The sequence below is a fragment of the Pseudopodoces humilis genome, chromosome 6 (genome assembly GCF_049639895.1).
Source record: "Pseudopodoces humilis isolate 2021_Gansu_Grassland_sample_001 chromosome 6, ASM4963989v1, whole genome shotgun sequence".
In the NCBI taxonomy this organism is placed as follows: domain Eukaryota; kingdom Metazoa; phylum Chordata; class Aves; order Passeriformes; family Paridae; genus Pseudopodoces; species Pseudopodoces humilis.
In genome coordinates this window covers 16,690,107-16,707,500 of record NC_142205.1, presented here as the reverse complement: position 1 = coordinate 16,707,500, position 17,394 = coordinate 16,690,107, and the positions used below count along the sequence as shown (strand labels likewise).

Below are 17,394 nucleotides of genomic sequence, written 5' to 3'. Positions count from 1 at the left end.
CACCTGCATAATTCGCTGTGATAAATCAGTTGAAGCTGAGAGGTCAAAAGTAGAGTTTGTGATAAAACTAGGAGCAGAATCATTGGATTTGGCTTCTCAGTTGCAGAAGGTAGAGAAACAATAAATACAGAAAGATACAGCAGGTAAAAGGTAATAGTTAAATATAGTAAAAATGTGTTTCTGAATAAAGGCAAAAAAAAAAAAAGAAATGTTTTCACAGAAAAACATTTGATGAAAAAATCCTCAAAATGTAAATAAATTCATGGGAAAGGCTTGACTTTTCTCTCATCAAGATAAATTCTTATGGTAGAAAAAAAAAGCAACAAATGTTTGTGTTGTGGGAAAAAAAAAGATTGGTCATGTTTTTGGCTGTTCATGTGCTTGGCTGTTCATGTATTACTAAAAAAGCCTATTTTCTAAGACCACAACAACATTAATGAATTTTTTTTACCTTTTTCACAACTGTCCCCCGTGTATCCGCTGCCGCATTCGCAATATGGTTTCCCAAGTCCTGAAAGCCTACATTTGCCATGTTTACACCTGATGGATTGGCAGGGGTTAAACAGCATTTCCTCTTCATCACAGAGGACTCCCCCATGTCCCTGCAGGCATTTACAACTGTATGAAAATGCATTGATGGGCAAGCAGGTACCATGCACACATCTACAGGGGAAACAAGCCCAAGAGAATAAAAATAAATTATTCATCAAAGTTCAGGCTAAGCAACATTAACTACAAATACTTTGGACTGTACTCAGAAGTAATTGCTTTTGTTTCTAATGGACTTTCTCAGTGAGATGCAGTGAAGTGGTTTATAATTGGTATGCAGGTTTACACAAAACAAGCTGCAGTACAGAACTCCCTCTCACCAGAAAATAGCCACTGTAGATGTGTTATGGAAAAATTTCACAGGCCACAACCACTAAAAACAACATTTCCTGTCTACCTAAATTTTCAGCATGCTTTTGAGAAGAACACAGCAAAATCAAGCCAAAATAAAAAGAAACTCACCTGAAATTCTGGTTCGTGTATCATTTAAAAGGAACTCCATATTGTCACTCATGAAATATGGGGCTCCCAGCATAAAGACAGGTCAGGCACTTCCTAAGAGAAACTATTCTGACTCAAGCAATGGTAGTTTCAAGCTGAACATTTTCCTCCAAATACATCAGTCTGTCTTACCAACTGCAAGTAGCAGGGTCCTCTAATGTCTGAGGCAGGTCTGTGCTTCACTGCAGGGCAACAGCAGTCACCCAGAATTCATACCAAACCTCACACTAGATGAGGCTGTGCATTATCAAGTCTCACCCAAAGTGATCAAAGCAGCTAAATTTCCCAGTTGAGCTTCAAGAAACATTTGTGGCAGGCTCAAATCTTGTTGTTAGGACAAAAAAGATTGTGAGTTAATCTGTATCTGGTAAGTATTGATGTACAGTGGTATGGGAACACACAACTGGTCTTTCTTCTCTTTGAGAGAGAGGTGGTGTTTTCCAAAAGGAGGATGCTTAATTACCCATTCCTAGCTATAAGCTGACCATTAAGGGATTTCATCTTCTGAAACTATCACCAATGACTTGGAATGAAAATACTTCCCTTTCCTCATTTGCCAGCACAGGATCAATAACCCCCTTCCAAAAATAATGTTATCCTCTTTAACTCTTGTTTTTGTAGAAAAATTCTCTGTCTACATGCACTGTTTCCAAGGGGGATCACAGTGAAAATTACTTTGTGGGGAGGAATGCAATCGTGACATACAAGTCGCCCTTCCTGATGCTTCTGCTCTCTAATGTTTTTCCTCTCTATAGTGTATGACTCTTGACTTACAACCTCCTTAGTGTGTTATGACCTAAATAAATGAAAGCCACCTAAATAAATGAAAAAATAGAGATAAAAAAATATAAAAGTCACACTTGATCTAAAATAAAAGAATTTGTTTCAATTTGAAGATAGCAAAAATTCATCTAAAATTGCATGTCATCTTAAAAGGAGTATTCTATTAAGAGCAACATTTAATTATTAATTTTTTAAGACAACATAACCACTTTGGGATTAAAACCTGCAAATATAAAACTAATAGGTTAAGCACTTCCAACCTCTCTATTAGTCTGTATTTTGAAGCAAGCATGTTCTCTATAAAAATGAAAATTTTTTCCTGTGGTTGAAGTCTGATATTCCAAGACTGTTATTAAGCAACTCAAAATGGAAAGCTTAGACAGTATCACAGGGTAGATAGCTTTTGTTTAGTTTTCATTATGTTCAGCATTTGATCTTTTCACCATTTATAAAACATCCACTTTTAGGACATCTGATCTACAAAGTTACTCAGGTGGCACTGACACATCCTGTCATACTCTATACAGGCTTTAGATATCAAAGCAATCTGTATCAAGATCTTTGGTAAAGTTTTGCTTTGACTTAGAAGATGATTAAATTTTAGCTAATGCCAACTCTCATACTTTTGTTTCCACCTGCTCTTTGAAGCTCTAAATTTCATCTTCAGACTGTACTGAAAGGAACATCAAGCTAAGTGCAAATTCTCGGGCACAGTTTCATCTCATCTAATTTTAGGTACCTGTGTCAGGCACTCAAGTTGGATGTATAACTGCCATAAGCTCCAGACACAGTCAGTCATGGGGAGAAATGAGCTTATCTAGAGGATGGTTAGACAACTTGAGGTCTTATTTATTCTTTTGAAATGTGCTTATTCCTTTACTGAGTAGAGAACAAACTTTGGTCACTGGATTTTGAATTCAAACACCTAGATGTAGGTAAATGTGTTGTGAATCTTTCCATGATGAGCAGGGATCTCTAACAGATCACCTACATTTTTGAAACAGAGATCACAGTGACAATTTTGTTGCTCAGATAATGCAGAATGTCGAACTGTATTAGATGGATAAAATGCATCTACTCAATAGAAAATTTAGAGATGAATCAAGAAACACAGAAGTAAAATCCCCAGGAAGTAAAGAATAACGAAACCCCCCTCCACTCCAAATAAAAAATTTTGGTTTGGCTTTCTCTCTTAAAAACTCACAGCTGAATACAGCTGTATACAGCTGAAACAAGTGCAAAACTTTAAAGGGCAAACAAAATATTAAGGCTGTGCTCACTTCTGTCTTTGATACCACCTGCATCTGATACTGATAACTTGGCTATTTGCTGCAAAAAAGCACTCAGTTTGGGTGTGACTGTTATAAGAACCAATGAAGAACCTAATATTTCAAGGACAGTTTAAAGAAATTCTCTGGCTTTTCTGATAGTAGAACTTGTGAGTACAGTTTGATGTTATTTTTTAATCCTGAAGTATTGAAATATAAAGTCACATTTGCATTTTTTAACCTGCTGTGACTACCTTTCGTTAATGTTAAAGAGGACAGCCTAAGAAAAAGACCAATAAAAAATAAAAAGCTATAATGATATCCTTCAAAACTTGACTACTCTTAGTTGTACCAAGATATCAAAACTTAAAGGTACTGAAAGAGTCTATAACCAATATAAAGAAAACTGTGTTGCAAAGCATTCTAACTGCTGTATAAAACTTTAAAGGGCCAGACTCTGCACACACTATGTAAAAAGTTGATTTAAGCGTCATTTTACATGGGAGTTGAAAATTATCTTATTAGAATCTCTTAGCAAACTTAGGCCACTGGTCATTAAAAGTCAAAAATTACATTGGCAAATGCTGCACTGAAAAAGCTGCAGGCTTGCTTTATTAAAAAAAAAAAAAAAAAAAGTTTGTCAAACTGTAATCAGGACAGTGGTAAGGAGAAACAGAATGACATCTTGTTGCCCAAGATCAGTAAATACAGTATAACTTTGAACTTCTGAAGTTTCTGATCTTCTTGTGCTGGGAGTCCATGAACCCAATCTAAATGTCTCTACAGTAAATATGAAAGATGAATATGCATAGATATCAATACTATAATATAAACAATTATACCTATCTTTTTCTAGCTCCACACATTTATATACAAGAACCTCTCTATAGATATATATATAAATATCTAAACAAAAATTTTTTGCTCAAATCAGTAAATAGAATTAAGACAGACTGAAACAGAAGTTCATAAAGACTGAAATCTATTTTCCTTCTAAAACCTGAAGGTGTACTCTGAAAATATAATATATTAGATATGTCCATTGTATAATTTTTCAAAATCATAGTAGAAATTATTATTATTACTATTACTACTACTATTTTTATTACCTCATTCTGTACAACTGAAAACAAGCAAATAGAGGTTTTTTTCCATTTGCAGCTTCTTCAAAATTATTTTTGTGCCAAGGGTCATACCCAGAGTTGCATGAATGCATCTCATTACAAAAGAAGCCCATACAGAAGTATGTAAGAGCACCTCCCAGGCTTTAGGCAGAACTTCAGGGACAATTGTGAATCTGCTCCTCTAAATTTGGGAGTTTCCCTCATTAGGATTATGGAAAGAATATATACTATAACCTGGATGCTGTTTTCGCTTTTACATGCCCAGGTTATGTTGCTTCTTGCAAGTGTGAATTTTATGACAAAAAATACACATAACAGGAGACTTATATGCACATTATTATTATTATACTGCTTTTTCTTTAGGAAGGACATACTTATTTCCAAGACATGGGTCGTTAGTTTGTTGATCACAGAGTGGTCCGGTCCATCCTCCTTCGCACTCACAGGAGAAGCCTGACTGGCTGGTGGCGTGGCATGTGCCATGCACACAAACTTTCTTATGACAAGGCTCACAACCTGGCAGAATTCCCACTTGCAGTGGCACATTTCTGAAGTCCTGGAGTTCACTGTTGATATACAGATTACGGATGCAACCATGGAAGCTAGTGCCGTTCTGCCCTGGTGACTGGCGTAAAGCTGCTACATTATTTTTCACGGGCATGCCTAGGAAATTAATAATAGAAAATGATCAGTGCAATAATCTCACAATTTTCTATACCATTTTCTCTATTTTTAAAACACTTTAAAAGCAATGCTTATTCTTAATTAGTTATTCTCAGCTATTCAGACTAGAACCATGAAGAATAATCTAGTTTTTTGGAAAGCGTCCTGGTTTTCAAGCATGCATGTAAACCAGCTCCAAACCTGTAAGTCTTTAAGTCACACTTAAGAGATGAATATAAGACTTCATCAGAAAGGAAGCTCAGAGCTGTGAAAAGGTCAGTTTTGGAATTTAGTAGGACCAGCTCATTAAAATGGAGCTAACACACACATTTCAAATGTGAAATATTGCTATGGAAAATTTATTGGAAAGGACAGTTTAACAGGTTGAGGTTAGAAAACCAAAATACTTTTGTTTAGCACGTCTCAAACACATATCAATAAAATAAAACTATAAGCCATTCACAGTTTGCCATTACAGTCTAAAACAGTCAGTAATAACAATAATTCAACATGAAACTACTTGTGTGTATACATTTAGATAATTAGATAATTTAGATAATGCAGATGTCCCCAGGGTTGACCATTTTCAAAGTAATTCCTGTTACAGTCTATAGTTACATATGTAATTAGAGCAGTAGGTGTATGTGATGCACTTATACTAATAATTCGAGAATAACTCAGAAGGAGTATTACTATCAAACTTTTTCTTGTAAACATGAAGTTTCTTCTACTCCTACCCCTTGCTTTTTGTTTTCTTTTAACTGATTGCCAACACATTAGTCTATAGTAGATAGTCCTTAAGATACTGCTTTCTAATAATTAATACACAAATGCCAGAATAAGTCCTGAGACTCACAAATAAAGGAAATCAAACTGCACCGATTATTAAAAAGGATCTGTTTACCTGAAAGTAAATATTATTAGCTGCATAGGTTTATTCCTAGACAAAATCAACAATTTTCATTCTGGTACTTAGATAATGACAAGAAAGCAGGAATGTTATGCATAGTTGCTCCTTAACCATGTAAACTGATACTTCTAATAATTTTCTATATTATTCTGAACAGTTAAGAGTGATGTGGAAATACTGTGCAAATATAAGCAGACCTGCATTTCATTTAGAGGTGATTTCATTCGTGCTAGGCTTCGGTGATTACAGAAATGAACAATATTGTATCCATACTGTTCAAGAGCCTAACCTTTGATCTAATCAGTTAAATAAATGTATTGGGTTTGTGTGGCCAGGTTTTGGGTAGTGAGGGGGGCTACAGAGGGGGCTTCTCCGAGAAGCTGCGAGAAGTGTCCAAGAGAGCCAATGCCAGCTGGCTCCAGGACGGACCTGCCAAGTCTGCCTAGGCTGAGCCAGTCAGTGATGGTAGCAAGAGCTATGTGATAACAGATCTATAAAGGGAAAAAAACAACAAAAGAGGAATTGTGCAGATGTGACCAGAGAGGAATGAGAATGTATAAGGAATGGCTTTGTAGACAATGAGGTCAGGGAAGCAGGAGGGGAAGGAGTTGCTCCAGGCACTGGAGCTGAGATTCCCGTGCAGCCATGGTGAGGCAGCTATGCCCCTGCAGCCCATGGATGTTCACAGGGGAGCAGAGATCCACCTGCACCCATGGAGGGCCCATGCAGGAGCAGGTGGATGCTTGAGAACACTGTGACCCCATGGGAAATCTGTGCTGGAGCAGGCTCCTGGCAGGACCTGTGGAGAGAGAAAGGTGAAACCTGTGGAGAGAGGAGCCCCCACTGGAGCAGGTTTTCCTTGGACTTGTGACCCTGTGGGGGACCCGTGCTGGAGCAGCCTGTTCCTGAAGAACTGCATCCCATGGGAAAAAAGGGACCCATGCAGGAGCAGTTTGTGGAGAACAGTCTCCCATGGGAGGAACTCCACACTGGAAGAGGGGATGGACTCCTTTCTCTAAGGAGGCAGCAGTGACAGAAACAACGTGATGAACTGATCATAACCCATATTCCTCATCTACCTGCATTGCTTGCAGGAAGGAGAGAGAGAATCAGGGGAAAAGAAGTTAAGCCTGAGGAGGAGGGAAGGTGTCTTTAAGAAATGTTTTACCTCTCCTTATCTACCGTGACTTGGACTGGTAATATATTAAATTAATTTCTTGAAGTTGAGTCAGTTTTGCCACATCAGTAATCAGTGAGGGATCTTTCCCTGTCTGCATTTCAACTTATGAGCATTCATTGTATTTTCTCTCCCCTGCCCAGCTGAGGACGGGGGTGATAGAGTGTTAGAGTGGCTCTGGTAGGCTCCTGGCACCCAGTCAGAGTCAAACTGTATAATAGGCTTTGAACTATTATATTAAAGGACTCAGACTGCAAACAACCATGAATTTCCATTTCCTCACATCTACTTGCCATATTCTCAGACCAGGGACAGGGCAGAGTCATCAAGGTCCCTTCATCTTGTTGTCTCCCTTGAAAGCCACACTCAGCTGATGTCATAGAAAATGCTTGAAGTACCTCAGCAGAACAGATGTACTGAACTTGCTCTTTGTAAAAATAAAAGGTGTATAAAACTAAGCACATCAATGCAATGCTAAACTCGATGTTATACTTGAAAGTGTCAGGAAACTTAGATGTGATTTCTGGGAACCATATTAGCATGTATGTATGATACATACATAGGTATTATATCACCCATGATTCAGATTTTTTTTGTCTGTATTCTCTAATAAGGGAGACATTTGGAAACACAATGCAAACATATGCACAAGCTTTCAGCCTATAAACTTTTGTTCTAGCAAGATACCAAATATCAGAAGGCCAAGGTGTGTGTGTGTGTAAAACCTGCTTCTATTCTTTAGCAATAATTCTTAAATAATTTTTATATAAAGATTCTTTACAGTAGGAAAAGAACTGACATACAAACAATACAGACAAATATTTCAAATCTATTTTTGGCAAGGTGAGAGAGTAGTTTCCACCCCCTTTTAAGTTTTGGACACTGAACCTGACTACAGCTAAATTACTGTTCAAGGAGGCTCTCTTAAATAACAATCACACAGTAAAACTGTCAAAACAAGTATCTAATTCTAGAAGCTGCCACAATAGAGCAGGCACAAATGAGAAGCAGCTGAAACTCTACCTGTCTCAGAAATAGGGACATCCATGAAAAAAAGTGCCACTCTCAACTAGTAAAATATGCTCTAATTTCTGAGAGAAGATGTGAAGTATCATTGATGTCTGTGACTCCTTTGAAGAATTTTTGAGAAGAAACAGATTGTCCCTTAAGAATTCTTACAAAAGCCATGCACTTTCAGTATGATTTACTGAAATTTGTTACAGAAAGACTGAAAAATAACAAGCACGTGTATTCTGACCACACAAAAAAAACTTGGAAAAGGCAAAAAAACTCCAAAAGGTATAAATCTATTAGCTCACTTTTGGTAAAAATAATGTTAAATTACTCCTTTCAAATCAAGCTAAATATTGTGACCCAAGAGTAACAATAAAAAAAAAATAAAAAAGAAGAAGGGGGAAGGCAGGGAGAGAGGGCATGAGAGAGAATAAGAGCACACACTGTACAAGTGCTTGCTGTCAAGTCTGAATTTCAGCCTGCCAACTGAGGTGATGCTTATCAGAAATGCCATTTTAGCAGGAAAGTGGTAAGAGTAAGTGTAAGATACATGATGATTTAGGTGTCAAACTAAGACTTTGGCAAAGATAAAAATACTGCATAAAAACCTGGTGAGAATTTAAGTTCTTAACTGATGAAAATGTTTAATCAAATTCTCTAAAAAATCTAGATCTAGTTGGATAAGAAAAAAATTATTTAATCTCAAAAAGATGGGTAATAGACAGATAAAAGTGTGAAAATTACCCATCTTGAGAATTAAAAAAATCATAAACAGATAAATTTTATAAAGAAGAGGAAAGATTAAGAGCTGAACATTAACCCACTGGGGTTTTTTCCTTTTTGTTACAATGTGCTTCTATGATTGGTTTTCATTATTTTTTGGATCAACATTTTCTGTGACAGCAGAAATAATTGTCTGTTTGGAGCCTGAATGCGAAGAATTATAATAGAATAAACATGAGACCTGTCCAAGGAACATGCACTAGAATGCAAAAGGCTGCTGCTCCTAGATATCAGACCACTAAGAGAAAAGATTCTTTCAAAAAGTTGTTCTTGTGATACTTGAAGCTGACGATGCAGGTTAGTATGATTCTCCTAATGGAGGTACAGATCTGCAGAGTGAAGAAGCAAGGAACAGAACCATATGTCACAAATCAACATGGCAGTGGTAAGAATGTGCCCAGAAGAAATGTTTACAGTTGGCAGTCTGGCCTCATTTCATCAAAAGGTGCTTATAACAGACAGAAGGATTATTCTGCACTGTTCAGCTTTCAAGTAGCACAATTGGCCTCAGCAATCATGAAAAAAATTGATGTGGACAATACAAGTAAGCAAGCACACAGTGCCTTATCAGAGTCTAGGACCCCTTCCTCCAAATGTGGCATAGGACAGCACGCAAACAGCAGTGATACACAGGAAAGAATGCAATGTGCAAATCCTTGTCTGAAGGCATCAGTGCATCATTCAAATGTACTACTGATGGCATAGTTTTTTGCAAGGAGGCAAGATGCTGAAGTCTAAAAAGTTATTCTCAAACATAAAAGAATTAGGCAAAATGAAAAAGAATATACTAATTTTTTTAACAGAAATAACAGATCAGAAGGAAACTCCTTACATGCCTCTTGTAAGAGTATAAGGTTAAACTAAGTAGAACATGAAAATCTCTAGCATTTAAAAAGTATTTTAAAACCATGCTCAATCTCTGACCACTAAGAACTTAGACTTGCTACTAAGTAAGGAGACACTAAATGTTGGCTGAATTTTCTGACTTTTACCTAAACTGCACAGGCCCATCAGAAATCCAACAGGCACTTCTACTTAAAACAATGTTTGAACTCATAGTACTACAGAGTAAATGGCATCAAATGATCAAAAATTTTCAAATACTTTAGCTGCTCTAAAACTTTCTTGAGAAAGTTCTCAAGTTAAACAAACAATTAAACAAACAATTATTTTTTTTTCTCAAAACAAAAAAAGGCCAAGCCCTGACACTTACAGTGAGGCAACTGTCTGGGCACATTCTTACCCAGTGTCCTAACTCCTACCAGCCCTAAGCAGTAAGATCACCAAACATAAATTATACTTCATGGCTTTATACACTGCTGTCATTTCCTGCAGATAGCAGTACAGGGAAACAGGAATGTAAAATGAGCAAAACAGAATGCTACCATTCTACACTTTCTGAAGAGGCATTACTAAATCTTTGTGTAGCCAAACAACGTTAAGCACACTTTTCAGGATAATACAAAGCTAGATAACAGCATAAAATTACAAATTTTTACAGTCATAAAAAAATAAACATAATTATAAAAAAGCAACTAGTGTAGTTTGAAGACATATTATTTATTAAAATTTAAGTGATTGACAATGATTGACAAGGTTTCATTTTAAGGTGTTATGTCAGTGAATGAGTTTCTTTAAGAAACACAAGAATGTGTTTTTAAAAGCATGTTAGCAGAGTAAATTATCTATAATACCTCTAGTAAGAAGCAGTAAGATCCTCTTACCTCCTACATACAGCGGAGAATCAAAATTCAGAGTGGATTGCTTGGACAAATTGGTAATTATCTTGGGACTTCCTCCATCAATAGATAAAGATAGAATCTGATCCATAGCTAACAGCTCCACAATGTGGAAATTGCCATCATTAATTGTTTCCACACTGCAAAATAAACATTAATAATAAACAGTTGATGGTCAGGTTAGAACAGTTTTTTACCTTTTCCCCCTTTAATAGTCAACACAGTTTCAGAACATAACTTCTCTAGCAGTGCATTCTGAAAATTACATTTTAAGCAAAGACATGCACATATGCTTAAAAGCCAATACAATACAACATCCCTTCTTCTGCAGTGATGATGACACAGCTGGAATACCTTTTCTATCAAGACAGGCTGAGGGAGTTGAGGTTGCTCAGCCTGGAGAAGAGAACACTCTGGGGAGACTTTGCAGCACCTTTTCAATATAGAAAGGGGGCTTATAAGAAAGATGGAGAGAGACTTTTTGCCAGGGCCTGTACTAACAGGACACAGCCTAACTGTTTTAAACTGAGAGAGGGTAGATATAGATCAGATAGAATCTATTAAGTTAAAGAAGTGACATAAAGTAAAAGATCTTTAGTATGAGGGTGGGTTAATAGGAAACAGGACAGGTTGCCTGAGAATTTGTGGACCTGTTATTGGAAATGCTCAGGATCAGGTTGGATGGGGCACTGCACAGCTTAATCTAGTGGAAGCTGTCCCTGCCCATAACAAAGAAGGAACTAGGTGATTGTTTAAGGTCCCTTCAAACCTAAACAACTATGTGATTCTGATGTTACTCAAGATCGTATTTGCACACAAGTCTATGTGTATCCTACATTTTGCAGAGTATTTGGTTTATATATCTTGCAAGTATGAAGGCCTGATTCTACTCCACTGGCTCAAATCTACCATTAAATATCTACAATTTCATGGAATATGGAACTGCATCTAACTTTAGTCCTGCCAGATAAAAAAATATCATTGGTCCAGACAGCTCCACTGACACTTGAAATAAAGTTATTTGTTACCTTTATGGTTATTTAAGTGGGTTCAGCTTCTGGCTAGTACAGTGAATGTGAATATTGTATTTAATTTTTATTTTCTCATCTACATATATTATTTCCTTTTGCTTACTAACAAGGTATGAACTCACTAGTAGGAAAATACCTGAATGTCCTCAAGGTGAAAATGCTTGTTTCAAGCGTGGTGCTTTCCCTGCATAAGGACAAGCCTACTTATGCTACTAGGCACAAGAAATGGCTTCAGGTGCTTATCAGCCCCAATATCTACGTAGCAAGTGCTTAAGTGCAGGAACTACACTGCAGCTAACAAAGTTAAGTACATCAGAGAAGGAAGAATATCATTACTCATTTCTGGGACTGAATATATTATTGTACTTGCATAACTTGTAGTCCATTTTCCACTTGAGAAACAGAGCTGAATATATGCATAGAAGGTGTGAGCTAGTCCAGAGACCAGCATTAAAAGCATTCTCATGAAAGCCTTTATTTGTTTCAGGGCACCATCAGATAAGTGAGCTTAATCCTTTGAAAAACATTATTTAAATGGACCAATTGTATGATAGCCTGAAATGGACAGTCACACAGTCAATTAGCTCTTCTCATTGAGGAAGCAGGATAGCTGAAAGGGATTAAGTTCCTAAATCTCAAGGCAAAAATCAAGCAATTACCTTAAAACATTCTTAGTGATGTTTTAATTAACCTAACTGCTTTTGTCATGGAACAGATCAGCAGCACACTTGGTCGTTCACAGCTGTGACACATTAAATAGCTTCTTAGCCATTTATTACCAGCTCTGTGAACAGCCTCTGCTCACAGTGGATCAAAGATCTGCATGGTAGCGTGCATGCTTTACATAAACCCAGCTCTGTTTGAGAGTGCAAACACATGACAGAGCAGACACTGGCACAATAAACACTTTATGGGAACTGCCAGGAGGGGGACTGCCATGGGGGGGAAAGGAAATAGTCAGGATTTATCATTCCTAAAGTGAAAGATTTATTCAAGGTATCAAGAGGTTTGTTTGCTCTGATCAAGCAATATGAAGGATGCTATGACTAAATTACTTAACACATTTCAATGAATCCAGCAAAAAAATGTGCTAAAAAATCAAAGTGCATATGATTTCTTGACTTCAGGAAGCAAGAAACCCTAATGTAATGTTCTTGTTTTAGGGAAACTTATTTTACAACTTCTAAACCTTTCACTCAATATTATTTAAAATAATAAAAGCAACAGAGAAAATACATTTTTAAAGCAAGGGGTCATTCCAGGGATATACAAACGATAATGTGTAAAGGGAATGTGTCTCTGATAAGAGTGATTATTAAAAGCCTCTGGTTTAAACTGTTTCACTGGTAAAAATTTACTGCAGAAAGAGAAGCCCTTTTAGGTAAGGGTGGTTTAAATTGACGGGGAAATAAACTCAAGGCATATCTGCAATATTTCCTGCCAATGCACTTACATTACTTTTAGCCCTTTTCCCATTGGAGATATGAGAGCGGAATGCATAGATCGTAATGAAAAGCTGTAAGAAGAACTGATTTAAGGCTTCTGGTACTCAGTACAAGAATAATGATCTGAGAAGAAATAGTCCCACATTTCCAATAAATACATGATGAAAACTAATATACAGAATGAAAAGATGTTTTTTTCTTTTGTATAAAATATAGTTAACATTTAAAAATGGGTGCCCAGAGAGAACAAAACGTGAGAAGATTTTTCCAAATAACCATCTCCAGTGAATGAATATTATTTATTGGTCTTGGCAGTGCCATAATTTCATTTCTCAGATTGACTGATGAGTGCATTTGGGATGATGGCTCTTCCTACAGTCAGTTCCTATGAACTGGGAGGATAGGAAGAAAAAAAAAGGAGGGACTGAAGGAAGGACTGGAAACATTCCAGGAGACAGCTTTAATAGGTAACAAAAGTACAGAAAGACAACATGGATAAAATAAGGTAAAGACCTTAAAAAGGGCGAGAGACATCACAAAGATTCTGGGAGGGTAAAATGGTAAGAACTGGAAATTATGAAGAGATTTGAGTAAAATGTGTAAAAGATTCTGTGCTACAATAAACTCCTTTCTAGATCCTGAATTAGAAATTAAATAGTACACAATCTGTAGAGGTATCACAAGATGCACGTATACACCCATACACAAATGTGTATATGGCTTCCAAAATAGAGTGATGAAATCACAGCCTCATTTAGGTTGGAAAAGACCTCTACTATCATCAAGTCCAACAACTAAACCAGCACTGCCAAGTCCACCACCAAACAATGTCCCTAAGCATCACATCTACACTTCTTTTACATAGCTCCATGAACAGTGACTACACCACTTCCCTGGGCAGTCTGTTCCAATGCTTGACAACCATGCACATGATGAAATTCTTCCTAATATCCAATCTGAGCCTCTTCTGGTGCAACTTGAGGCCTTTTCCTCTTTTCCTATTGCTTGTTACTTGTGAGAAGAGTCTGACCCTCATCTGGCTACAGTCTTCTTTCAGACGGATGTAGGAAGAGATAAGGTATGCCCTCAGCCTTTCCTCAACAGCAGAAGACTTGACTATAGTTGGACTATTACATGATAGCTCTCAAATATCTCAGAAACTCACCATCATGTTCATTAGAAATGAAATGGAGGTTCATAACAATAACACTAACAGAAACAAAACCAGTAACACCAGAAGTGTGTATCTGCTTCACTCAGCAACAGTGTCAGTCTGTAACATGTCACTCCATTTCCCATCCCTTCACTACACTTGCATTCCTCACATGTCACATAATTCAACAGAGAGGATCAACCATGTAGAAGAGATGCTGCTTATTATTTTATAACAGTAACCTAATTGTGACTGTTTGTTACATGGTCACTTTGTTATTAATTCCTTCCATGTTTATATTTGGGTTTTTTTTCCTGGGTGAGTACTGTTTTACAATCTTTCTCTAGATAACTAATGGACAAATGTGAATTACCAGTATTTATTATATTTCAGTAATGCCAGAGAAAGGATTAAATTTATGACTAGCAAGTATATGTTTTGAAAGGGAAGAAGTATTCTAGATAGATTAAAGAAATGGGAGCCAAAATAACTTGGAACTACATATGACCCTCATTCCTATTGCTTCTTATTCTCAGACAGATGTATCTATTGAAATAAAAATCAAGAAAAATAATTAAACTCCTAAAAAAAGGAGCACTAGCCCAGATAGAAAAATAATATTATTTTGAATAGGAGTATAATCGTTTATAAAAATAATTTGTTTTCACTGAAATGTCCCTTATAAAATGAAGAACTGTTACAAACACTAGTGCCACTGTTACAAACTATAGAAAACAAATATACCTATATATAATTTTATAGCAAAAGGTGTAAATAGAGCAAAAAGAAGATTCAAGGAAAACTGATTTAATACTTCCCCTTTATTTCTGAAAGTAATTTTAGCACCAAGAGGGCAGTCAAGACCAGGAAATGATGCCTGTTGTCTCTCTGCTCATTCTTGCAATGACTATTTGCTAATTATTGTGAAGTTATACAATACCTCCCAAAAAATTCAGGAGGTAATTTTTCAGAGAACTAGAGAAATATGATTTAAAAAAACCCTCAAAAATTATGCTACAGAAGCAGATGTGGATTCTTCCTCTTAATGACTTTGGAAGCAAAAGCCATTTCTTTTTCAAAGGTACTGCCTTTCTTCAGAATCAAGTTTTTAGCTTTCTCTTCACTTGCCAGGGAAAAATCCCACATTATACGACTGCCTTACAGAGAAGAGAAGCTTCTATTTAATTTCTGCTTATACAGTGTAGTTTTTCATTTTACTCAGCACACTAGGAAATTATTTGGCAGTCACAACAAAGAAAAAACTACACTGCTACATGTGAGCTTTACACAAATGCATAAATATTCTGCTGAAAGCTAACTCTTACTCTGTTTTAATTCATCAAATAATATATTATTTGTCTGACATATCTGCTTTAGAGTTACTTGCCAACCAAATCACATCTTTTGGCAAGAAGTTCTAAGTGTTTGACAACACATTAATTTGCATATATTTCTTTTAACCACGTATTAAAGAATGTGACTTTGATATAAGTAATGAATATAGGTTTTATATCAGTTACAAATGTGTTTCATCCAGGTTCACCTGTAAATAGCAGAGGCTGGATATGATCCTGTGTCATAGCTGACCCTCACTCTACCCCGGTACAGTTCCACTGCTATATGATCTTTATCGCCTTTGTACAACAGGATCCCACTGTCTTCATCTGTGGCAATCTAGTTAAAAGACAGAAATATTTAGAAACAACTAAAATTAGGTATTTAATCAAAATAAGGTATTAAGTGAATCTCTGAATTTACTGCCATAGTGTGTTACTTCATTATAAAATTCTTTTTTGAAGAACAACCTGCCAAAACTCTTTCTCTTCCTATCAATAAGCCCATCTTCTTTAGTATGAATAGAGAGTTATTGCGTTAGCTCTTCTAGATTTTTAGCTCAAACTGTGAAAAGCTCTTTAAGTGAGCCAGACAACTGTGGGTCATTTTGCACATCGTGAAAAGTCATTTACTCTCTTTTCCAGAAAACAGAATCCACAACAGAGGCAAACTTACCTGTAGAGTGATATTGGTTTGGGGGCGTATCTTAGCTGAAGGGATTTGCAGATAGGATTCTTTGTTGACGAAGTTTATACTAATCAGCTTTTCACATTTCTCACCCTGGTAGCCTGATAAACACTGACAGATTGGTTCACTTTCTTTTATGATACACTGGGCCCCATTTTGACATTCATAATTATCACAAGGGCTGGTGCGAGGTAGAACCATTGGTGGTGAAAACTCACAAAACAAGCCACTAAATGAAAACAGAAAACAATCAGCATTTCCAAGAAAAAACAATTTTGACAGAAGACATATGTGTTTGTACTGCCTTCAGATCCTTCTCACCTGTACCCTTCTGGGCAAATGCACGTATATCCATTAACTGCATCAGTGCACTGCGCTCCATTTTTACATTTGTTGTCCTGGCAGTCATCAAAGTCAATATCACAATGCTCACCTACATACCCAGGTGTGCAATCACATCTGTAAAACAGAAAAGCAAATCGGATAGCACAGTGCCTTTTGATGACCCAGTGGGATTCTGGCAGAGGAACTACTGTATTGTTTAAAAATCAAGGGAAAAAAGGCATTACTAATACTTTGTGTGCAAAGGCTATATGGCTTAACCATATGTAGCTTAGGGAATCTATGTATGTAATGGATACAGGTTTGCTAGCTGAAACGTTTACAGACCTGCCAATATATTGAAGAATTGTGTGCAAATCTAGAGAGTCCTCATGAATAATTTAGACAGTTTTTAGAATTTATGAGCAACACAGAATGTTACAGGATGTTATTCATGGTTGCAAACACTAAACCTAATCAATATGCTTGGCTGGTGAAACCAAGACAAATAATCCAAAGCTTGTACTGATGGTTATTTTCTCTATCAACTGAAAGCTATGAATGGACCAATGGTCCATTTACTCAGTTTAAAGGTTATGCATAATTTTTGCTCTTAAAGTTCCACCAGTCTGATTTACAACAAATAGCTCCATGGCTGGTGAACTAACAGAAGTCTCAAAACCCATCGCCTGCCCTCATTGAACACCCACTGATCTAGAAACACTGCATCCTCAAGAGAGTACGTAATGATTTTTGTTTGTTGGTTTGTTTGGGCTTTTTTTCCATGTGCAACTCTCATTGCTAATGTTAGTGGCATTTCTTCAGGGAATTCTTATATACAGAAATGAGTGAATGCCCAGAACTCTGCCAGAATCAATGGAAAATATTGCAAATGCATGCATCCATATGAT

At 36.6% G+C, this 17,394-nt stretch overlaps 1 protein-coding gene across 3 annotated transcripts in view; it reads right to left on the bottom strand.

Annotated features, from left to right (window-relative positions):
• SLIT2 (slit guidance ligand 2) overlaps window positions 1–17,394 on the bottom strand; it is a 261,831-nt gene that overhangs the window by 2,506 nt on the left and 241,931 nt on the right. For 2 of the 3 annotated variants that reach the window (XM_088056235.1, XM_005517810.3), the window contains 6 exons: window positions 16,484–16,621; window positions 16,151–16,391; window positions 15,684–15,814; window positions 10,497–10,651; window positions 4,600–4,888; window positions 452–663 (listed from right to left, as the gene is read on the bottom strand). In XM_088056235.1, coding sequence (XP_087912361.1) covers window positions 452–663; window positions 4,600–4,888; window positions 10,497–10,651; window positions 15,684–15,814; window positions 16,151–16,391; window positions 16,484–16,621 — 1,166 coding nt within the window. Of the gene's footprint in view, window positions 1–3; window positions 93–451; window positions 664–4,599; window positions 4,889–10,496; window positions 10,652–15,683; window positions 15,815–16,150; window positions 16,392–16,483; window positions 16,622–17,394 lie in introns of all 3 variants that reach the window. The other variant, XM_088056237.1, reaches the window with a different exon arrangement.